Source organism: Electrophorus electricus, chromosome 11 (assembly GCF_041902795.1).
Source record: "Electrophorus electricus isolate QZ-2024a chromosome 11, ASM4190279v1, whole genome shotgun sequence".
NCBI classification, from domain to species: Eukaryota; Metazoa; Chordata; class Actinopteri; order Gymnotiformes; family Gymnotidae; genus Electrophorus; species Electrophorus electricus.
The window spans coordinates 6,642,063-6,667,500 of NC_137507.1; the positions used below are offsets into that span (position 1 = coordinate 6,642,063).

General features: G+C 45.2%; 1 protein-coding gene across 5 annotated transcripts in view; it reads left to right on the forward strand.

The window, feature by feature from the left end:
* Positions 1-25,438, forward strand: part of grm8a (glutamate receptor, metabotropic 8a) — a 166,662-nt gene that overhangs the window by 134,411 nt on the left and 6,813 nt on the right. For 2 of the 5 annotated variants that reach the window (XM_081722569.1, XM_027007489.3), the window contains exons 9-11: positions 6,477-6,677; positions 14,730-14,869; positions 16,141-17,076. In XM_081722569.1, coding sequence (XP_081578695.1) covers positions 6,477-6,677; positions 14,730-14,869; positions 16,141-17,076 — 1,277 coding nt within the window. Of the gene's footprint in view, positions 1-6,476; positions 6,678-14,729; positions 14,870-16,140; positions 17,077-22,147; positions 23,488-25,438 lie in introns of those variants that run through there. The other 3 variants (XM_081722571.1, XM_081722572.1, XM_081722570.1) reach the window with 3 other exon arrangements.

The window sequence follows — 25,438 nt, forward strand, 5'->3', positions numbered from 1 at the left end:
AGGCTAAACATAGTCTTCAAAATAGTCTTCAGTGATAAAATGATTCCCTTTACTGTCTCTGTTTCTGGACATTCATTCATATATTCATTCATTCAATCATTCATTCAAGTACAGTTGATGGGGGGGCACAGTCACTTCTTAAATTTCTTTTAACCTAAAAATCTTTATGATCTAAACATTATTCTAAACATACATCTAGACAATAATCTTTTATCATCTATCAGATTAAAACATCAAATAGAAAATCTCAATAAACCCCAAAAGCTTTAATTTCAAATGAATAAGATGACACCCAAAAAAATAAAATAAATAAATAAAAATAAATTATATATATATATATATATATATATATATATATATATATATATATATATATATATATATATATATATATATATATATAATATGTGTGTGTGTGTGTGTGTATCCTTGTTAACCATTCACAGATATTGATTATTCATTCACAGATATTGATTGTTCATTTTCAAGCTGGCACAGGGTGCTGTAATTTGGAGAGAGTGAGATATGACTCGTGCAGTTGGTCACTGCCAGTTAGCTTGGCCATGAGCAAATCTGTAAATAAAAACACATTTCACAGACACCAGTCTGCAGGCTACATTCAAAAGCACAAATCAATGCTAATTAATGTTGGATCTAAATTGTTTTGAACTTTTTTTCCAACCCAATGATCTGTATTTATGTCTAAATTGCACAGGATTTGTAGCTAAATGTAAATCTGGTGGTCAGGCTAGTCTGGTGGGTATGGCTAAACATACGTCTGGTGGGTGTGGCTAAACGTACGTCTGGTGGGTATGGCTAAACATACGTCCGGTGGGTGTGGCTAAATGTACGTCTGGTGGGAGTGGCTAAAGGTACGTCTGCTGGGTGTGGCTAAATGAACATCTGGTGGGTGCTTCGCTAAACGAACATCTGGGGGGTGGGGGCTAAACGAACATCTGGTGGGTGTGGCTAAATGTAAGACCTGTGACTTGATTCACAGAGATGCTTGAGGATGACCTAAAATTTACAGATGTCAACATACATGCGACAGTTGCTATGGCAACAGCCCTTCTACATACAGGAACTACAGAGGTGTGGCATGACCAGCCAGCTACTGTTTGGATCATAAAGCAGAATGAAAAACCACGTGGGCAAACAGGTTTGGTCCCACATCTTCTCATGTTTGTTTGTGGGTGTTTTCAATAATATAAATTAAAATTAAAAAATAACAAACTTGTCCTCATGATCCAAGAAAACTAAAAACTTCATCAAGGGAGAAACCTCTAAAAATGAAAAGTGTATACAGTAGGAGAGAGGCGAAGCAATTTCTATATCTAATCGACATTTAATTGAGATGCTTGCTCATCTCATTAAGCTATCTGTCATCCATATTGTCATCAGTCAGCCTGTAAGTGAGTGCTACGACGGCTGGTGCAGATCTGTCACACGGAGATGGAGACTTGACAGATGCGCTCTGGTCCGCTAAGACATTACTGCTGATTAGTTTCTGAACACCAGAGAACGGACTCTGTTTTCATTTAGTTTTCCATGGCTACTGTTAACCGAACAAATGTCTATACATAAACAAACATGATTGATTAAGCAGCAGACAAAAAACGTAGAGTAAGCCATGAGGTATCGTATGCCATTTAATTAATGTAATCAGAAGTTTGGAGAGATGTTTAAATGAATGGCCCGTGACATATGAGTGAATACCAGGAAGGCGGCGGAACCAGACGGCATCTGCGGGAGGGTCCTCAAAGCCTGCGAAGACCAGCTAGCCCCGGTATTCTCCGACATCTTCAGCCTCTCCTTGGCACTTGGCCATCCTGCCTCCACGACTACCACCCTGTTGCCTTCACATCGGTTGTGATGAAGTGCTTTGAAAAGCTGGCCAGAGACTTCATCACTTCTTCGCTGCCGGCCTCCATGGACCCACTGCAGTTTGCATACAGCTACATCCACTGATGATGTAATTGCACATCTGCTTCACACCACACTGACCCGCCTGGACAAAGGGAGGGGTGATTATGTTAAAATGCTGTTTGTCGACTACAGTTCAGCATTTAACGCTATCATTCCCTCCAGACTCACTACTATGTTGAAGAATCTAGGACTGCATCTGTCCCTGTATGACTGGATCTCCAACTTCCTAACAGACAGACCACAATCAGTACGGGTGGGCAACTGTGTCTCATCCACCCTCACCCTCAGCATTGGACCTCCTCAGGGTTGTGTCCTAAACGCTCTACTCTACTCACTGTACACCTACGACTGCTTGGCCACTTCCAGCTCCACCATCGTTGTCAAGTTTGCTGACAATACCATCGTCATGGGCCTGATCTCAGACAAGGACAACAGGGCCTACCTGGAGGAGATTAAACACCTGAAGAACTGGTGCCAGGAAAATAATCTCCTCCTGAACGTCAGCAAGACAAAGGAGCTGATTGTGGACTGCACAAGAAGCAGGAGCGGCACTACCAACCTGTGAGGATCAACGGAACCACGGTGGAGAGAGTAGACAGTTCCAGGTACCTTGGAGTTCACATCTCACAAGACCTGTCCTGTTCGTGCCACATCAATTCCATCTTTACCACCTAAGAGACAATCAGCATCTTTACCACCTAAGAGACTTCAGACTGCCCTCCAAGGTGCTGTGGAACTTCTACACCTGCACTATTGAGAGCATCATCACAGGAAACATCACAGCCTGGTTCGAGAACAGCGCCAAGCAGGACAGACAAGCACTCCAAAGGGTGGTGCGTTCAGCAGAGCGCATCACTCATACGGAACTTCCTGACCTGCAGACTGTCAATCACAAGCGGTGCCAGATCAAAGCCAGGGGGATTGTGAAGGACCCCACCCATCCCAATAATAGGCTCTTCTCTCTGTTGAGGTCAGGGAAGCGCTTTCGCTCCCTGAAGACCAAGACAAAGAGACTGAAGAGGAGCTTCTTCCCACAGGCCATTCAGGCCCTGAATCAGGGCAACTGATAAACTCTGGGGACCACTCTGTGCACTGCATATGATGTCAATAACATCATAAAAGACTGTAATAACTGTAAATTGTAAATTGTAAAAAACTGGAAATTATATATATACTGTAGTTCCTGTACCTCCTCAGCTCGGGTGGAGCAGTTACGAGAGCATTTCACTGTGAGTTATACCATGTATGACTATGTATGTGACAAATAAAACTTTGAAACTTGAAACTTGATATGTTTGTGTACACATCCCAGCTACGGGAGCAGCTGTGCAATAGTTATCACAGCTACGGGAGCGGCTGGGCTGTAGTTATTCCAGCTACGGGAGCGGCTGGGCTGTAGTTATTCCAGCTACAGGAGCAGCTGGGCTGTAGTTATTCCAGCTACGGGAGCGGCTGGGCTGTAGTTATTCCAGCTACGGGAGCGGCTGGGCTGTAGTTATTCCGGCTACGGGAGCGGCTGAGCTGTAGTTATTCCAGCTACGGGAGCAGCTGTGCAATAGTTATCACAGCTACGGGAGCGGCTGGGCTGTAGTTATTCCAGCTACGGGAGCGGCTGGGCTGTAGTTATTCCAGCTACGGGAGCGGCTGGGCTGTAGTTATTCCAGCTACGGGAGCGGCTGGGCTGTAGTTATTCCAGCTACGGGAGTGGCTGGGCTGTAGTTATTCCAGCTACGGGAGCGGCTGGGCTGTAGTTATTCCAGCTACGGGAGCGGCTGGGCTGTAGTTATTCCAGCTACGGGAGCGGCTGAGCTGTAGTTATCCCAGCTACGGGAGCGGCTGGGCTGTAGTTATTCCAGCTACCGGTTCCGTTGTGAAGCTAAGCTTGTGTTCTCAGGTTCGTTTGAGATGCCGGGTGTCCAGGTGTCTGGCTTCAGGACGGACAGTCCGTCTTTTCAGCTACCAGTTCTCAGTCTAATATTCCTTTTCGAGTGAAGTAGATAAATGTTTTATCCTTGATCGATCTGATTTGTCCTTGGCTCACCTACATGACCTTGTATTTCATTAGTTAACAGAGGCATGCGATACCATAGCTCGTGGTAAACGCTGGTCAGTTAGTAAGGGCTTGTGTTGCCCTCGGCAATGCTGTGAAAATGCCAAAGGGAGAAGCATATTACAGTTCTCTCATTTCCAAGAGCAGAAAAGATGAATTTCATGCTTACTGTACAGTACACAGATTTGATGTGGACAATAGCGGTGAAGGAACAGGCACTACTAAACACACACACGCACTGATACAGATAAACACAAGCAGCATGCGCGGAGCGCAGGTACATCATCACTGCTTCTTTTTTAGATCTGCTCGGTCGCCCCGAATGACAAAATATCTGCCAGTGAACTTTGCAAAGTGTAACCCGCAGTGAAGCGCCATCACTCTTGCGAGTGTGGACCGTGGCATTAAAGCTGAGAGAGAGATTAACGATGGCTCCTCTGTTTCTAAAGGTGTTAACAATAATTTATGTCATACAATTCTAATTCATTTTTTCAACTCTAATGTAATACTTTATAGTTTTCATTCTACGTGTTGTAGCATTGTGCTCCTGGTACATTGTCCTCTTTTGGGGGTGTGATGTCCTCTTTTGGGGGTGTGATGATTGTCGCCACCCTATGCAGAGATCAGAAGGAGCTTTTTCCATGTTGAAATCCTTAAAGGTTAATAAGAATGTGAATGCGCATTAAAATGCAGCTCTCAGAGCATAAATGTTATTGGGGTAAACATCAGATGTGTTGGATAGTTTGTGATAACTGGATCTCTCATGTGTGGGATAGTTTGTGGTAGTTTGTGGTAGTTTGTGAAGTCCTGTGTCAAATACTGACTGTATTTTCCTCGACAGTCTCTTAAAGAACAGCTGCAGTTCCACATCGTAAGTGACGTAAGCATTGTAAGCCTCCCAACACCCATGCACTTATGCTGTCTCTGGAAACTACGGATAAGCCTGTGATTGACAGCATAAGGTCACGTATATCAGTGGCGACAGTCTGCCTCTCTGAGCCAGTTTGGGTCTGTGTCCCCTCTCTCACACCCAGTAGTTACTGTCATGCTCTGTACTGTTGGTCCTGCATAGCAAAGATCTCCTCATTTTTCTGTCCAACCCCTTTTAAACACTGACCGGCCACCACTGTGTTCTTTACCGTGTTGTGCTTTCTAAGCTACATTTTCTCTCAAAGTGTTTTGTTGTTTTTAATCAGCTCTCCTCATCTATAAGCAGAAATAACCTTTGGAATAAATTCCTGTGAGGTTTTGGAGCGCACCATAACACAGCCTGACCTCAAGAACCTGCCCAGGGACTTTACGTTATCTTTCTGTTCTGGAGAATTTATAACTGTTAACAGCTATAATTAAAACTCCTGGATATGTTACACGTTCTGACATTAAGTTAAACACTCTGGTGTTTTTGTTAGCTTCAGAGTACACAGGAACGTTCTGACCCTTTTTGAGCTGCTTGATCATTGCAGCACACACTGTTGTCAGTTTAATCAAGAACAGAAGAAGCAGATGCTAAAAGCTCCAACAAGACTGGGACAAAACCTTGAAATTCATCTGCACTAGCAGAAGGTTCTCCAGTCTGGCAGGGTGTGAGGTGACATTTAGCCCACTATCCCAGTGCCAGCATGGTGAGAGTGCTGAGCTAGGCTGGGCTCCTTGAAACGTGGTACCCGGGCTCCTCCCTTCCCACGCTCCCTGGGTCTGACTCATTTTGAGACACCGCCAGGTAATCATTCCGTGTTTTTGGAGGAGCGAACACATCCTTCTTCCTCCGTGCAGGAGATTCCATAAAGTGGACTGAATTCCATTTACAGGAGCGCGTTAATTCCTCAGTGGCGTGAGTATTGATTGAGGATGTGTTACTCTTGTTCATTCACCTTGGATGCCATGTTTCTATTTAGCTTTTGTTGCCTGGAAGGTTGCGGGGGGAAAACAGGAAGAAAAGATTCAAAACACAGTGTATCTGTCCACAAACAGCCACTTAGCAAGCTTAGTGACGACAGGAAGGACAATAAACTTTGATGAGTGGGCAAAGTTAAATCCAAACGGAGGAACTGTATGAATGCATATAAGTAACTGGAAGTATATGTATAAATAAATGAATAAATATGAATTATTATGAACTCTGAATTCTTTTCTGCTCTTGTGTAAATTCTGTATGTCTGTAATATGCTGACGGGTTTGTAATGGGGTAAGATTGTCATGTTGTTATCAGATTACTCAACATTCACCTCCTTACTGCCTCATTGGCCAATTAAACAAATTCTGAATGAATTAATTATTATTAATATAATCATATTAAACAACTTTTCATTACAAAGAATCAGCATGTACCTCACAGTGTGCAGATGTACCTAAATTAGTATGGATTACACGTTCCTATTTAATTATTAAATTAGTCTGGATTACATGTTCCTATTGGATAAGAGTGAGGAAAACAGAGGGAAGAGACCTAACATTGACTGTGTGTGTGTGCGCATGAATGTGTATGCGCGTGTGTGTCCAGGGCTGGAGAAGGTGGGTCGGGACTCCAGTTATGAGCAGGAGGGGAAGGTTCAGTTTGTGATGGACGCGGTATACGCGATGGCGCACGCCCTGCACAGCCTGCACGGGGCTGTGTGCTTGGGCTCGCCCGGCCTCTGCGCCCGCATGGCCACCGTCAACGGCAAGGAACTGCTCGACTACATCCGCAAGGTCAAGTTTAATGGTGAGTGGTGACCCTGAGTTTATTTCCAAAGCTCCTCATTGCTATGGTAACAGAGGTATTCAGCTTTACTGTCTGGTCAGAGTCATGTCATCACTAGGTGATCTCTTGTTTGTTTATTCATTTTTTCAGTATTTCTCTCCATTAATGGGATAATGGGTCTTCATGTTTGGCTTCATCCATTAATTTCTCTCCTTTCCCCCTCTTTTTACTGTAAATTGTCCATGTACAGTGATATTGCTTCATAAGACCCTTATAACTTATGGTGACACTCATCTGAATGTTGTTTTGAAGCATTCATCTCATTTAATTTTATTGCTGATGCAGCTGCTCTGGCCCTTTAAAAGCTAATCAATTCACTCAGTACTGGAATCACTATAGTGCCTCAGCTACAAGAATCTGAAATGAACTTTACAACTTTACATTTACATTTATCTGATGCTTTTATCCAAAGCAACTTACAGTTATGGTTGGGTACAACTTGAGTAATTGAGGGTTAAGGGACTTGCTTAGGGGCCCCACAGTGGCAACTTGGCAGTGGTGGGGCTTGAACCCACAACCCTCCAATTACATGTCAAGTACTTTAAGCGCTGAGCTACCACTGCCAGAAATAAAAAGACAGACACTGAATCAACTCAGCAGAACGTGCTTTGGTGTCATGGAAACTAGTATTTTCTCTTTCTGTTATCTGGTACATGATTATTTTAAATGAACTTACTCTTAATTATGCAGGTAATTCAGCATTAACTGACCGTTCTACGACCTGATACTGTAACATCCATCCTTCAGTCTTTCTTTGTTTTCTAAAGCTCTTAACTTGTTAGCAGCAGACATAATGAATCAGTAATTGTTTGAGATTGTCACCAACCTTTTATTGTAGTTCCTGTTGGTGGTTTTAAAATTTGATTTTTAAGTCCCAGATCTTGTCATGTAAAATAATAAAAAAATAAAGACACAAACAGCCTGCCCATAATTGCAATTATGCTTATATGTCCTTTGGGAAACTATTCTGCATCGTTAATGAGGTGTGGAAGCATTTAAAATAAATAAATTCACAAATTGAGCACAGAGCAGAGCTTTTAAGCAGGAGGTGTTGCGGAATTTAGAATAGAATGGAATTAGTTTTCCTTCTGAAACAATTCAGAGACGTGCCATGCGTGTCTTGTCTCTGCAGAGCAGAAAGTAGAAGAACCTTTTATCATCTCAGACTTTGCTTCTACTTTTCTTAGTAATTTCAATAGAACCAACAGTACAGAATTTACACTTTGTGTTTCTGGATTCTGACACATGCACAGACATGACCTGGTGCTCCGAGTCCAGCTGGGAAATAGATTTTACTACTGTCTACCTTGCTGTCTGTCTCACTGGCTGTGAGGGAGACGTGGGAGACGGACTAGTCTGTGTTTCCTTTAACAGTGGTGCGGAAACTGATTGAGGGCTCTATCCCAATCAAACCCAATTTAGGATCCAATAATCCCACTTTAAATATCAATCTTGATTTAAAAAATAAAGGCTGTGCTTTTGCCAAGGAAGGGAAAGTTGTGCTTTTGCCAAGAAATGGAAAAAAATCCTTTCCATTCTGTGATTCGGTGATTCTGTGATTCCATTATTGCATGATTCCGTGACTGGTTGGGCAACAGCTGCCCAGCAGCATTAATGATCTCATCTGTTCTCAGAGTGACCCCCCCCCCCCACCCCCAACTGGGACAAAGTGGCTTGGCCAGTAGGAGCTGTGTGAGCTGAAGAGGCTAAACCCAACCCAGAACAGGGACTAAGCCCAACCCAGAACAGGGACTAAGCCCAACCCAGAACACGGACTAAACCCAACCCAGAACATGGACTAAGCCCAACCCAGAACAGGGACTAAACCCAACCCAGAACGGGGACTAAACCCAACCCAGCACAGGGACTAAACCCAACCCAGAACAGGGACTAAGCCCAACCCAGAACAGGGACTAAACCCAACCCAGAACATGGACTAAGCCCAACCCAGAACAGGGACTAAACCCAACCCAGAACGGGGACTAAACCCAACCCAGCACAGGGACGAAACCCAGCCCAGCATAGAGATTAATCCCAACCAAGCACAGGGACTAAACTCAACCCAGCACAGAGATGAAACCCAACCCAGCACAGGGACTAAACCCAACCCAGCACAGGTGTTAAGACCAACCCAGCACAGGTGGTATGGCTGGTATTGTAGTATCCTGCTCATGATGGGGTGGTGGGGGGACACCTCAGTGTCTCCCCCACAGAAGACAACGAGACTTTGACAAAACTGTTATACACAGTGCAGGTGCCAGAGACAGTGTGAGAGTGTCCACATGCAAGGACAAAGGAGATAGAGAGAGAGAGAGAGAGAGGGAGAGAGAGGAGATAGAGAGAGAGAGAGAGGGAAAGGAGGGGCGAGGGGGGGAGAGAGAGGGAGAGAGAGAGAGAGAGAGAGGGGGGGGAGAGAGAGAGGGGGAGAATGAGAGAGAGAGAGAGGGAGAGAGAGAGAGAGAGAGAGAGAGAGAGAGAGGGAAAGGAGGGGTGAGAGGGGGGGAGAGGGAGAGAGAGACAGAGAGAGAGAGAGAGAGAGGGAGGGGGGGAGAGACAGAGAGAGGGAGGAGGGGAGAGAGAGGGAGAGAGAGAGAGACAGAGAGAGAGAGAGAGAGAGAGGGAGGGGGGGAGAGACAGAGAGAGGGAGGAGGGGAGAGAGAGGGAGAGAGAGAGAGACAGAGAGAGGGAGGAGGGGAGAGAGAGGGAGAGAGAGAGAGACAGAGAGAGGGAGGGGGGAGAGAGAGGGAGAGAGAGAGAGACAGAGAGAGAGAGGGGGGGAAGAGAGAGAGGGAGGGGGGGAGAGAGAGGGAGAGACAGAGAGAGAGGGGGGGGGAAGAGAGACAGAGAGAGAGAGGGGGGGGAAGAGAGAGAGGGAGGGGGGGAAGAGAGAGAGGGAGGGGGGGAGAGAGAGGGAGAGACAGAGAGAGAGGGGGGGAAGAGAGAGAGAGAGAGAGAGAGAGAGAGATGGGGGGGACATTTTCATGTTTTTGTGTCGAAAGACTCTTATCTTCTTAATCCAGTAAAATCTGCAGGTTTTTCAGGCCTGTACAGACAGTGATAGTTTGTCCCTCAGCATGAAGCTGAATGAAAGGAAACGTTGGATAGTTTGAACAGTTCAAAGACTTTCCAGTCCATCTCAGAACACGCTGTCTGCTTTCATAGTGTGGCCTTTAAACACAATATCCAATCAACCAGCATTGCCATCGTTGGCTTCTGCCTGGAAAAGTCCACTCAACACTCCACTGAAGACCTATTTTGACAGCGTCTGTTATCCGAGATGTATGTGAGATTGTGGCATTGTGCACCCTGTGCCTTTGGCATGCCTGACCTGGGCTCTCTGTTCAGCAGGAATTAATGCAAATTTTCTATTAAAAAGACACACAGTTTCCCATACAAAGCCCATGTGAAGACTACAGTGAGATATTGGCTTGATGCTATGGCTGAACAGGCAAGGCAGAGAGTGTGCTTGAGCATGTGTGTGAACGTGAGCGTGTGTGTGAGGGAGTGCACATGTAAATTGAAATCTGTCTTCAGGACATGTGTCCTGGCCATGTGCCAGAAGATCTGGTGCCGATGGGGTCATGTGCCAGTGCCGTGTTCTCCAGCCTGGGACGCAGGACCAGAGCCACCTAGATGAATAGCTGCATACCATCCATTCTGGCATGCCAACATTCTGCTTTTCTTCCTGTTATAATTTCCAAGGTCCCGCATTGACAAGCCACGTGTGTGGATGTGTGAGTCACACACCGAGTGGAGAATGAAGCTGTCTGTGTGTGCCAACCTCGTTAACGGCCACAAACTCGTCCGCCAGAGAAGGGTGGAAGGCTTTCTCATTCTACTGTTTGATCTGTTTCCTGAAGCGTTTGGTTCTCTGATCTGCGGGGGATGGAAATTCTTTTGGAGACTGGAGGCCCTGGAGTGTGTGCTGATGACATGGCCCTCAGATCTGTGCAACACAACTTTTGCCCACTAGCAAATTAGCATCGTGTGGAATTTGGGTTTTGTGCTGTGACATCAGATCAGTCTGGGAGTTTGGAATCACAAATATTATTGGTCAGATCTTCAGAAATTACATAACTAGGATGCTGAAATTCCGTTATGGACTCAGTTTTAGCCCAACCATGCCGGGGTGTTGGGAGTGAGGAGTGTTCTCCAGACCCACTCCACACTGCGGAAGTGTTTTCAGTGATCTGCTGAACGCCATTTACTGGGGTGTTTGCTGCTCTGAATCTGCTGTAATTTTCTCTCTGCAGAATTCTCTCTCTCTTTCTCTCTCTCTCTCTCTCTCTCTCTCTCTCTCTCTGTCGGTCTCTCAGTTCAGTTCAATCCAAGGTGCTTTACTGGCACGATGAACAATGGTGCATCTGCATTGCCAAAGCTCATCAAGCCTCTCTCTCTCACTCCCCATCTCTCTCTTTTCCTCTATCTCTTATTCACTATTTCCCTCTATCTGCCTCTCCCTTTCTTTCTCTTTCTACAGCTCTCTCTCCCTCTCTCTCTCCACCCTCTCTTAGTCTTTCCGAGCAACTTTCACAATGCAGTATTCTGTTCTTTGCGTATGCTATGTCACAGCAACACGACAGCCTAGTGAGTCATTTTCAGTTTACACACATGCACACACACACACACATTGTGGAACTTTACTGTGCTGTGTGCTCGATGTGGTTCTTCATTATTTTATTACTCTGCATTTTGTGTCATTTGACCAGACATGCTGGCCTAATGTGGACGTGTCATGTTGTGTAGAGGGGTGTCTAGTGCAGAGACGTTACATTTATCATCCCCCGTATAATGCAGATAATACAGCACTTGTTCAACTCTCTACTTGCTGCTGTTTAACAGCCATATGTGACATGTCAGTAAATTCTTCCTTGTTTAAAGGTGTAGGCTGTAAGGTAATCTTATTACCTGTCTGAGGCTACAACCTGTTTGGGTCATTAAGCTTCTCTGGGTCAACGTGGCACACACACTCTAGTTTGACCCTCCCACCTGGGGAGTGTCATTACAACTCCCCACTGAAATGGTAAATAAAGTTCCCCCTTTATTAACAGGAAAGCTTTAGGAGGAAAGATGGAGGGAAAATCATTCTTACATGCATAACAGTTCTAAAGACATAACACTCCTAAAGCATTCGGCCTTGGGAATAAAACTCAGTCATGTTTCACTCACAACTAACACCCCTGTGTTACTCCAGTAAATAGGGGGTGGGAGGGGTGGATGGGGTGGGGTTTGGTGGATTGGGGTGGGATTGATTGGGGTTTGGTAGATTGGGGTTGGTAGATGTGGTGTGGTTTGGTGGATGGGGGTTGGTAGATGAGGTGGGGTTTGGTGTATGGGTGTGGTTTGGTAGATGGGGGTGTGGTTTGGTATATGGGGGTGTGGTTTGGTATATGGGGGTGGGGTCAGTGAACCCAGACTGAACCTGTGAAATGGAAGAACAGGGCTATGGTGAAAGTATCAGCAACTTAGAAAATGTATACTGAGAGCATATGTGCGTGTGTGTCCTGCAAGCCTACAGTGGGAAGCATTTTATAGCTAAACTCCTGCGCCTGTTAGGAAAACGTAATCCAGCTGATACAAAACAATACAAGGCTGATGTGAATAGCCCCTAAATCTGGAGCCATTTCTAAGGAAATCTTCCATCTCCTTGTTTTTATGGAGAGATTCCTGCTGCCTCACTGCCGTCTTGGCCAGGGAAAACACACCTACTCCAGCTCCAGCGATTCACCCTGCAAGCACTCGTCTTTTATTACCGGCTCTCTTTTTTGAAGAAAAACAGTGAATAAGTAAAGAGGTTAGTGTGAACGAGGAAGAGAACGCAGCTATGTAAGTGAAGCTTGGTTCCTGCCCAATCTCTCGGAGCCCTCCATTCATCCTCGGATGTCCCGGAAAACTGGACTGCATAAGGGAATGGAGTTACTGAATCACAGTACCATTTCACAACACGATGACATGAGGGTCTCCTTGTGAGCTGGTGAGCTGGCCATGCCGAGCAGTGAAGGAACAGGGAGACATGCTACTTCACTTACATGTGAGTGATCTTACTATTTCAGTGATGTGGAAGTAACCTGTTCACAAAATAAAATAACAGCTGCATCAAGTCAAAATCAAGTGGATATTCATTTCACATGCAAAAAACATGGCTGATGTTACACAGATACAATTCAGTAGTTTGCTCACCACACTATCAAAAAAAAGGACCTGTTTAATTGCCCAGCTGTCGCGAAATTAAAAAAATGTATGACGTCTTCTGCGTGACACAGAAGGACATAGTGAATGAAGGGTTAATCACCCTATATCCCTTCCCCATCCCGTGATGTGTGTGTAGTGCGTCGGGAATTCGAGAGCCCGGTTTAGGAACGGAACGGAACGGAACACAGCTCTTATCTCCATGGTTATACTGCACACATGGACACCAGACGCATGCACTTTGGACTTTTGCGTTCTGTGGTGTTTACTGAAGGGGTCAACGACATCACGTCAACTCTGCACGGCCACACAGCTGTGAGCCTGTCCGCTGCACCCCTTTTCCATGGTTACCACTGACACCAAAATATCACAGCAAAAGCCAGATGTGCACAGTTATCACTGTTGCTCCAGTTAACGTGACATGCACCTAAATGTTCCACACGATCGGAGGCAGATGGTTTAGTACTGACCCCCATTGTTTGGGTTCTTGCCCCCAGGAGGGATTAGAGGTGGGCAGTTTATCTTAATACAGATTACATAATAATCTACACTGTCATAGCCAGTGGAGACGTTATCGTTTATAGAAGTTCAGGTTCATCTCAATCTTATTATCCCATGTGTGACATATGATATTTAAATGGAAATAAAAACACTTCCGGTTTAACTGATGTCATCACATCCGTGCTCAGGTCATTCTGCATCCCAAGCAGACTCTCGGAAATTCCTCCACTTACCGCCTAGATGAATGGCAGAATGTAGTCAGTCCTTTAGTGTGGGTGTGTGGGGGCCTGTTTGTGTGCACTAGTGAGTACAAGCTCGGCCTGGTGAGCTGAACCTGCTGGCAGGTCCTCAGATCTGCCTCGTGACACCTTCACAACTGGCCCATGTTTCACCTTTTTAATTGGATTTCAATGCAGCTCCATTTTCTCAAATAGAGGTTCTGTAAAGTGCCGGGATTTAACCTTGCAGCTCCTACCACTCGCACTCGAGATTGGCTTTACGTCGCCGCGGCAACGAGTGTTCCTTCATCAGGTGACACTCTCAGCTATGTTCTTCATTCAGGAAGAAAACTCAGTCTGTCTAACAGTACCTGAGAACTGATGTACACACACAGAAGCAGTCAAACCACAGATATATCTCCCTATAGCTCTCCTTCACAGCACCTCCTCTGGGTCACTGCTCTTTAACAGGAACCAGTTTGTTCCAGTGAACAGTTTTTCTAAAGCTCATTTACAATGACAGGAATTACATTTATCTGACACTTTTATCCAAAGCAATTTACAATTATGACTGAGTACAAGCTGAGTAATTGAGGGTTAAGGGTCTTGCTCAGGGGCCCAACAGTGGCAACAGTGGGGATTGAACTAGCAACTCTCTGATTATTAGTCAAGTACTTTAACCACTGAGCTACCACTGCAGATTTTCCTGTGATGTGTTCATCCTAAGGGACACTATCCTTCAGGAAGTGCCGTATGTAGGGCGCGTTGGTGTTGTATTACTCTCTTTCTGCCTTAGTTGTGGTGCAGCAGGTTCCCACAAAAAGCAGCGGCAGCTTGTTTTATTCAGCCCCACTGGTGAGCAGGTAGCCGGGAGACCAGCTGAGCACTGTCAGCAGTCCGTGAGCAGTGAGCGACGTGGTGCCTTCTCAAAGCCGTATGATTTAATGAGCTGCATTCATGATTGGAGAACACCCAGAGCTGTAGTGTGGAAATAATCTAACTATTAGTGACGTACCCTCAGTGTGGAATAGAGAAGACAGGATGAACCTGATTGAGAGTGAAGCGTGTGACAGATTATCTGATGATGTCATGTCCTGTTTTGCAGGAAGTGCAGGGACTCCTGTCTCCTTCAATCAGAACGGGGACGCTCCCGGACGCTATGACATATTCCAGTACCAGATAACCAACAGGTCCACAGCAGAATACAAAGTGATTGGTTCCTGGACCAACAAGTTACACCTTGATGTAAGTAAGGCGTCTGTTTACAAACATCTCTATGCATAAATACATGAATACAAGGTGGATGGGATTATACCAATCTGATGGGATTGCACCGATGAAAGACGAGGCCGACAGCCTTGATGCACTGTGAGTTGTGAAACACAGTTCAAGTGTTTGGTGACTACAGACTCTGACAGCACTGAGAGAACAAAGCCAATCAGAACCCAGCTTCCTCAGAGGAGAGCAGCTACACCAGTAAATCATGGAGCAGGTGGTGCAGGTGGTGCAGGTGGAGCTTTTCTCTGTACATGTGCACAGTATGCTGCACTTCCTCATATCTGTCCTGTCCACTCATGAAGCATCCTGCTCAGAAGTCCGGTTTCTCCTGGACATGCCTCAGCCTTCCTCAGGCTCCGTCAGCTCCGTCAGCTGCTCAGGCCCTCGGCGCTGTGGACTGAGGCTTAGAGCAGCTTTAGCATGTACATGCTGTAGGAGGTGTTATGTGTAGAAACGCTGTGATGTTCAAGTGTGCAAGAATCCAGACTAAAGAACTTCAATAAATCCAAGAAATGGAATAACTGAATAAAAAAACTTCTGACTTGATTCAGGGGCATTTCACGAGAGAGAGATTTGGAAGATGGAAAATTCTGATGGTCTGACTCAGACAGGTGTGATTGAGAAAGGTTGGGTGTGATTGGTTGCTTGCTCCTCTGCGTGTGACTGAAACCTTATTGTAACTGTAAATAGTCACAGAGGATTTTGTATGTCAAATCAAATAATTCAATAAGTCAAATAAATGATTTGACATTATTTGAGGCTTTGGTTCTGCTTTACTAGTTTAATTTTGATTAAGTAATTTTGACTGTTATTTGAGAAGTCACACTGAGCTGTTGTTTCTTTGACATTTTTCTCCACCAATTAAACCAGTATCATTTTCCAGTGTAGTATTAATAATTCACAGTCTTCCCATCCGCACTGAGAGATCTATTGCTGGGAACGCTCACTTTTAAAGAAGTTCTGGCAAAATTGTTTTCTAATGTGATGTTAAATTCACTAAAACATTGTTTAAAATCCATGACCCTCAAATTGGTGTGATCTGTGTTTCCCAATGTTCTCACTGTTGTCAAAAGCATCTATTCCCCATGTGGGCCGTACCTTAGCCCATAGTGGTCCAGTTTGCCCAGGTGGTCCAGGGCTGGCACGTGGCTCAGGTTCTTGCTCTGCCCGGCATGTGTTTCCTGTGGACCAGTGGACTGAGTGCCTCTCTGTGAATGTGCCCGTGTGCCCGTGTGCAGGTGAACAGGATGTGCTGGCGTCTGGGCGACACCGCGCTGCCCGAGTCCGTGTGTAGCGTGCCCTGCCGGGCAGGCGAGCGGAAGAAGGTGGTGAAAGGCGTGCCATGCTGCTGGCACTGCGAACGCTGCGAGGGCTACCACTACCAGGCAGGCGAGTTCACCTGCCAGCTGTGCCCATACGAGCAGCGTCCTGCCCGCAACCGCACCGGCTGCCAGCCGATCCCCATAATCAAGCTGGAGTGGCACTCGCCCTGGGCTGCCGTGCCCGTTCTCCTGGCACTGCTGGGCATCGTGGCCACCAGCGGCGTAGTGATCACCTTCGTGCGGTACAACGACACGCCCATCGTGCGGGCGTCCGGACGGGAAATGAGCTACGTGTTGCTGACGGGCATCTTCCTGTGCTATGCCATCACCTTCCTGATGATCGCCACGCCCACCCTGGTGGTGTGCTCTCTCCGCCGCGTCTTCCTGGGTCTCGGCATGTGCTTCAGCTACGCTGCGCTGCTCACCAAGACCAACCGCATCCACCGCATCTTCGAGCAGGGCAAGAAGTCAGTGGCAGCCCCGCGCTTCATTAGCCCCGCCTCCCAGTTGGCCATCACCTTCACCCTGATCTCCGTGCAGCTGCTGGGCGTGTTCGTGTGGTTCGCCGCGGACCCGCCGCACACCGTGGTGGACTATGGCGAGCAGCGGACCCCTGACCCGGACAGGGCACGTGGCGTGCTCAAGTGCGACATCTCGGACCTCTCGCTCATCTGCTCCCTGGGATACAGCATTCTCTTGATGGTTACATGCACTGTTTACGCCATCAAGACCCGGGGCGTGCCAGAGACCTTCAACGAGGCCAAGCCCATTGGCTTCACCATGTACACCACCTGTATCATATGGTTAGCTTTCATACCCATCTTCTTTGGCACTGCCCAGTCAGCAGAGCGGGTGAGTCTCCTGCGGTTTACATCTCATAATTGCATAACTTGCATTTCCTCCTGTGCAGATTTTTTTTTGTAGCTAAGGATAGTTGGGGTGTGTGTGTGTGTGTTTGCGTTTCTGTGGCAGAGGGCAAAGCTAAAGGTGACAATCTTTCCTGTTGATTAATCTTTTGTCAAGAGCACCACAAAATTTCTAATCTGAAAGACTCAGGAAGCAGGAGATGAGAAAGCCAGAGGCTCCCATGTGCAGTCTGGGGACGCAGATGTGGGAGTAAGAGGGAGACAGATCGAGCTGTGAGATCCAGGCATCTCAGTTAAAGTAAAAGTCTGTAGACAGCTTGGGCATGTGTGAGAGATCAGATGGGGGCTAGTCTTGTTCAGAGATCAGATGGAGGTCTAGTCTTGTTCAGAGATCAGGTGGGGGTCTAGTCTTGTTCAGAGATTAGATGGGGGTCTAATCTTGTTCAGAGATCAGGTGAGGGGTCTAGTCTTTTTCAGAGATCAGGTGGGGGGTCTAGTCTTTTTCAGAGATCAGGTGGGGGGTCTAGTCTTGTTAAGAGATTGTGTGTGTGTGTGTGTGTGGGGGGGAGGTCTGGTCTTGTTGAGAGATTCTGGGAAGGAAAAGGAAATCTTGGTGTTTTGCCAATACATAAACCCAGTGCCTGTTCTTCTTACACGGTTGTAAAAACCTCATTACAACTTTGGTCTTCTCTCACCACATTAGTTCCTCAGTGTAATTATTTCCTTCAGTTCACTATCTGGTAGAGACGCTCCTGGATACAGCAGTTACCTGCTAAGCTATCGGTTTCATGTTCCCTTTATTTAGTGCTGGTACTGTAACGTGAGTAGAACCCCATGGGCACTGCCTGCCGCTGTCTGCTCTCATTACGGCATGAAATGAGAAAATGACTTCATGAAGCATTCAATAAATCAGGCAGGAAAATGCATGTAACTTTAGAAATACATCCAGAACCTTTAATGGGGCTCAGTTGATGTTAGATGTTGTGCACTAATGCACAACTAAGACAAGAAGAAATTAAAAGAATGAATGACTTTTCTAAAGTGCATATAACAATTAACCAACCAGGAATATAATTGACATTCCAAATACTATCCAAGAATATAACCTTCATATGTGACATACCATCGAGGAATTTCAGACCAAGGGTTTATTAAACAAGGAGAAGATAAAATTATTGTGTATGTTGTGTATGTTAAGAACTCTCGTATCACTGCTGCTGTTTCTGAGGTGAACTAGTTTTGGTGTAAACGATCCTTCAGGTCATTAAAAAGCACCCAGACCCCTGCTTTAGTGATGAAGAAGGTGCTCTTTACAAATTACATATTTAATATATTTGAAGTTACTTTTACCCGTCATGAATACAGTAAGAAGAATGGAGAACTTATGAATATAGTCTCCCTGTGCTCATGGTCACATTTTCTGTTCTCACAGCTCTGTTAAAAGATGCTTCATTGAAGTCCGGTATGATTACTGGCTATAATAATACTATTTTTTTTTAGGTAATCAGTTCCTTTCAAAGGTGAAGACATTACAAATGCAAACTAAACTGACAATTTCAGACTGTTTGTTTCTAGAGCCAAGGTCACACTGCTAAAAAGAAATTCAGTCAGAAACTGAAAATTTGTCTCCTGAGCCAGTAGGATTACCCCTTTCCCATCTCCGAGGGTTATTTCCAGCTTTGAAACGATGTAACTTTGGACTTTTCCTTCATGTTGAGGAGACGACATGAGGACGCCAGGCTTAAAGGTGGTTCAGTAATTACACTCACGCTAAGAGTCACGAATAAGAGAGAGAAGAGATTAGTCTTAGAACTCACAAACACACACACACACACACACACACACGCACGCACGCACAGACCGGTACGCACACAGACGCACAGACGCGCACACACACACACGCACGCACACACGCACGCACGCATGCACAGACCGGCACGCATACGCACACAGACGCACACACACACACACACCTATGTGTGCCGCCAGGGCAGAGCCGGTCTCACTGGAATTCATGAGTAAAACAAAGTAAATAAAAGTTGATTTATATATGATTTATTTATAAAGCGATTTTTTACAACAGCTGTTGTCACAAAACAGCTTTACACATGTCCCAGTCCAAGCCCCAACAGAGCGAGCCAATGGGGACAGAGGTAAGGAAAAACTCGCTGAGTCTGGGAGGAAGAAGCCTGGAGAGGATCCAAGACAGGAGAGGGAAACCACCCTCTTCTGGACACCATTGTGACAAAATAATGATCTGGATGACATGAGCATAATAACAGCAAATGTGAACATGAATAATAATCACAACATACAAATGTGAACAAATACAAATAATGAATGATAACCACATGGCAACAGAATAAAAGGGACAGGCAAAGTAGGGGAATTATATTGACATTAAAGTCTCTAATTCTGAAATGAGCATGTTACATGGTAATTGAGTGTTTATTAGTGTGGTAGAGGGACAGGTCTGGTAGAGGGACAGATATGGTAGAGGGACAGATATGGTAGAGGGACGGGTCTGGTAGAGGGACAGATATGGTAGAGGGACAGATATGGTAGAGGGACAGGTCTGGTAGAGGGACAGGTCTGGTAGAGGGACAGATATGGTAGAGGGACGGGTCTGGTAGAGGGACGGGTCTGGTAGAGGGACAGATATGGTAGAGGGACGGGTCTGGTAGAGGGACAGATATGGTAGAGGGACGGGTCTGGTAGAGGGACAGATATGGTAGAGGGACGGGTCTGGTAGAGGGACAGATCTGGTAGAGGGACAGATCTGGTAGAGGGACGGGTCTGGTAGAGGGACGGGTCTGGTAGAGGGACGGATATGGTAGAGGGACGGGTCTGGTAGAGGGACAGATATGGTAGAGGGACAGATATGGTAGAGGGACAGATATGGTAGAGGGACGGGTCTGGTAGAGGGACAGATATGGTAGAGGGACAGATATGGTAGAGGGACAGATATGGTAGAGGGACGGGTCTGGTAGAGGGACAGATCTGGTAGAGGGACAGATCTGGTAGAGGGACAGATATGGTAGGGGGACAGATATGGTAGAGGGACGGGTCTGGTAGAGGGACGGGTCTGGTAGAGGGACAGATATGGTAGAGGGATGGGTCTGGTAGAGGGACAGATATGGTAGAGGGACAGATATGGTAGAGGGAGAGATATGGTAGAGGGACAGATATGGTAGAGGGATGGGTCTGGTAGAGGGACAGATATGGTAGAGGGACAGATATGGTAGAGGGACGGGTCTGGGAGGGTTAAGCTTTTCCTTCATCAGGTGTCCAGAGGCACTGAGCTCTTGACACATACAAATCAGGATGTGTGATTATGCATTTACAGAGAGACTGACTGAGCAGGTCAGTGGTAGAACCAGGTCATCAGTCAGGAATAATGTGAAATGTCCAAGCTGGCTGAGCCAAACTCATCAGCACAGTCACAGTCATGGAAAGGCTCACGTGTGCGAGCTGCATGGCAGTTCCTCAGAGAGAGCACAGATGAAGTCAGGAGAGATCCAGACTCTTCTACTTCCTACACCCCAAAAGATCTGAGCAAGAAGAGGCTCATAAACACACATCGCTTGCTGGATAGAGATGCCTGCTTAATTTCTTTCCCTGTATGCAGTTAGTTGAATAATTTGTTATTGAATAAGATCATTTATGCAGCACATTAGCAGAGGAGGTAGATATTGGCCGGATGTTAACTTAAATCAAGTCAGTGCTGTTGTGTGAACAGAATGATATGAACGCTAAGTCATACAATTCCTTTGATGATGTATAACTAAAAGAAAAGCAGGTATATTTTAATAAATGGGTAATGGGATAATAGTTAATTAATGTTTTTTCTGTTTTTGGCTATTTACATGTCTTCAACCCACTGCACCTGTAGATGAGAGTTGTGGGTGTTGTAGTTCAACACCCGGAGGTGAGGATTGTGGGTGTTGTAGTTCAGTACCTGGAGATGAGAGTTGAGGGTGTTGTAGTTCAGTACCTCTTGCAGCTTGGCTACACACTGAGCTGGTGTGTGTGCTCGAGCTACTTAATTGTGTCATTTAGGGAACCTTTCCATGAGAAAGGGCTGAAAGAAAAGGCAGTTGAATACTTCTGTACTATCAGACAGCAGCAGCCAGAAAACAAAACTCCATGTGAGCTCCACGTTATTACACGTCTCCAGTTAACACCTGAACAGCCATCTCACAGGGATACATCGGACCAGACAGTGTTTACACAGTCCATATATATGAAGCCATAGCCCACGTTTTATGTCAAGCAGTGGCACACAGTTTAAAGACTTTTCCCAATCCTATTAAGACTGTTAATTCATTTTACTACCCACCCCAATCATCCAGATTTAATTAGGATTAGCTGAGTTTTGTTTGGTAAACATAATCCATCAGTGCAACCTTAGCTCTGTGCCTTAAGTCTGGGACAGAGTTTCTACTGCTCACTGACACAGTCACAACTCACCATCGGGATGCTTAGTACCAACTCTGAACACCCCCAAACACCCAGACTGTTGTACTAACTGCTTTTCACCTAAGCATGTTACAGTAACCACAGAATTCATGAGGCTGTTACAGTAACCACAGTCTTCTGAGGCTGTTACAGTAACCACAGAATTCCTGAGGCTTTTACAGTAACTGCAGTGCTCCAGATCTATTTTTCGTAGTCCAGTGCATTATGGGTGAGCTGGTGTCAGTTAATACAACAAACAGTACAGAGTGACAAATCGTGGATACTGGGGTAATTACTTCATATAGTACCTGACTGTTCATTCACACTGAAGGTTTGGATATAGCAGCATTTGGATTGAATTTTAAACTTCTAAAGGGAATGAGTTCATGAGATAATGAGATTAAGGCAGTGGTGGAATAACTATGGTGTGGAAATTCCCACTCTAGTCCAGCTGTTGGTGTTGGAGCACTGGTCTGAGGCTCAGGAAAGACTCAGTTCACAGGGGCGAGAGATACGCCTCATAAGGATGCTGAAAGGGTGAGAAGTATTTGTGTTCACTGGGCCATTTTAAAGCACGTTAACTTTGTGTCTGGCTATAGACTCCAGTCAAGGTCTGAGCATCAACCCACGTGACACTGCAATAGTGACTGTGCTGGAGTGACTGTGCTGGAGTGATTGTGCTGGAGTCGTGGATGTCTGAACAGTGAAGAGGTTTCATGTTCATTTGTGATTGAGTGAGTACAATGAAATAGAGGGATCTGGACACATAATGGACATATAATGGACATAACGGAGCCTGTGGACAGCGTGCTGTAGGCTGTCCTGGTCCCACACTGTCCAGGATGTGGTCTCTGGACCAGGAGATAACAGAAGCAGTGGAGGCTAACAAACTGCAGGTCACTGTCTGAGTTCTTTACACAGCACGATTTTGCTTTGCAAAGCGTTTTTGTTTTTTGTTTTTTTTCTGGGATGAGCTCTGTCCAAAAACCTTTCAGAGTACATAACAATACCTGTACATAACAATAACTGTACCTAACAATACCTGTACATAACAATACCTTTATCTGACAATACCTGTACCTAACAATACCTGTACATAACAATAACTGTACCTAACAATACCTTTATCTGCTAATAACTGTACATAACAATACCTGTACATAACAATAACTGTACCTAACAATACCTTTATGTAATAATACCTGTACTTAGCAATACCTTTATCTGACAATAACTGTACCTAACAATACCTGTACCTAACAATACCTTTGTCTGACAATAAGTGTATCTAACAATACCTGTATCTAATACCTGTACCTAACAATAACTGTATCTAACAATAGCTTTATCTCACAATACCTGTACCTAACAATACCTGGACCTAGCACTAACTTTATCTGACAATACCTGTATCTAACAATATCTGTACCTAACAATAACTGTACATAACAATAACTGTACCTAACAATACCTTTATGTGACAATACCGCTACCTAACAATAACTGTATCTAACAATATCTTTGTCTGACAATAAGTGTATCTAACAGTACCTGTATCTAACAATAGCTGTACATAACAATAACTGTACCTAACAATACCTGTACCCAACAATACCTTTATCGGACAATAACTGTACCTAACAATACCTGTACATAACAATAACTATACCTAGCAATACCTGTACATAACAATACCTTTATGTAACAATACCTGTACCTAACAATACCTGTACATAACAATAACTGTACCTAACAATAACTGTACCTAACAATATCTTTATCTGACAATAAATGTACCTAACAATACCTTTATCTGACAATACCTTTATTTAACAGTAACTGTATCTAACAATACCTTTATCTGACAATACCTGTACCTAACAAGAGTTTTATGCCTAATTGTAGGAGGATGTATCTGGATAAAACATGCTCAGATTATAACTGTGTATATTTTGTGACTATGTGAAAACATTGAAGGCCTTTGTTTCTTGAGAAGTATGAAGCACATTTTCCCAGAAGGCCTGCCTCTAGCACCTGGCTTTCTTCCTGTCAGACTTGTCACGATTTGTCTGAATGCACACTAAAGTGTTCACAGACCCGTGAACGTCCATCATGAGGCTAACGAGATCTGCAGCATGGACAGCATCAAATACACATTCTGATCTGGGGTCAGTTCAGGCACTGCCGAATGACACCAGCAAACACTTAACCCACATGTCTAACTGCAGGTTCAAGTCCTTACATTTATGAAAGCATTACTGATACTGAGCCAGCTGATATGAAACCCTTACATGGTTCCTACTCTCACTGATCACTGTGCTTGATTTACTGAACCTACAGGTGCATTTAGTACACAATTATGGACTGTAGCCCATCTGTTTCTGTGTACAGTTCACCCGGCACCATTAACACGAAGGTGGTAGTATCACGGTTAGACATGTCAAACTGATTCAAGCTTATCAGATACAGTGTTGCTGTGAATAGCCATCTGGGAATATCCAGCCCAAAGTAGTCACATAGTCAGACCACGGATGAAGAGACAGATAACAGATGAAAGGAATTGGGCAGAGCTAGTGGTGATATCTGGAGGGACAGGTGTATAAGGATCGGTGTGAAGAGATAAATGTGAAGGTACAGGTGTGGTGAGACAGGTGTTTACAGTGAGACTCAGTGGTTAAGGTACTCCACTAGTAATCAGACAGTTGCCAGTTTAAGCCCCACCACTTCCAGGTTGCCACTGTTGGGCCCCTGAACAAGACCCTTAACCCTCAATTAATCAAGTTGTGTTCAGTCAGAATTGTAAGTTTGATAAATGCTGTAAATGTTAATGACAGGGGACAGGTGTGAGGGAACAGGTGTGTGGGGACAGGTGTGTGGGGACAGGTGTGTGGGGACAGGTGTGAGGGAACAGGTGTGAGGGGACAGGTGTGTGGGGACAGGTGTGAGGGAACAGGTGTGAGGGAACAGGTGTGAGGGGACAGGTGTGTGGGGACAGGTGTGTGGGGACAGGTGTGAAGTCTTTAGCATGGGCAGCAGGTTTAACCTGGTCAGCATGTTAAACCTGCTCAATCTCAGTTTGGATGAGAGTGGAGTTAGAAGTACAGTTCCTGGGTTCTGGCAGACTTCAGGAATCAGGTAACTAGGCAACAGAGACCACCTATCTGAGAGTGTTCTCCAAGAGGCAATGAAAGTGTCTTTTAAGCAATTGGACTGAGTCGATTTAATGAGCGTACACTGTGCTAAAAAATTACACATAGCAGACAGAACTATATTGCCCAAAGTTTTTTAATAATTGAATATTCATATTCAGTGTTCAGGAAATACCAACCAAATTGTTACCTGTGCTTAATCATGGTATTTACAGCTGGCAGAGAGACACCCTCTGACACATTGTGAAACACACGCTCTGATTTTGTCCTCATAACGTGAGGTCACACAGTGAAGTCAAAATCATAAATGTTGCTGCAGATTCACTACTGTGGATTAAATATGAAAAAAAGGAATATGAGATCAGAGGGCGTGCGATCTCTGGCTAGCGCTGACACTTTCTCTAACACAGCTTTCACATTCATTCCTCCTCTGAATCTTTAGTAGTGTAGAACTGCTTGTTCCCCACTGAGCCGCCATGACCCACATGCCAGCGCTTCTGGGCTTTCATTATCCGTAGTATACCTACTATCTATATTATGATCCATTATCCATATTATGCCCAGTATTTATTCCCAGTATCTGTACTGTGACCGGTATATCTGCTGTGATTTTTACTCTACATCTTTAATCTTCCTGGTTGTCTGCTGTTCCGTCATGGACAGTAATTTGGACTCTGTGTGTCCAGAGCACAACAGTAGTGTAACCCTCCAGTTCACGCTCTTCTCTCTCAGTTTCATCTC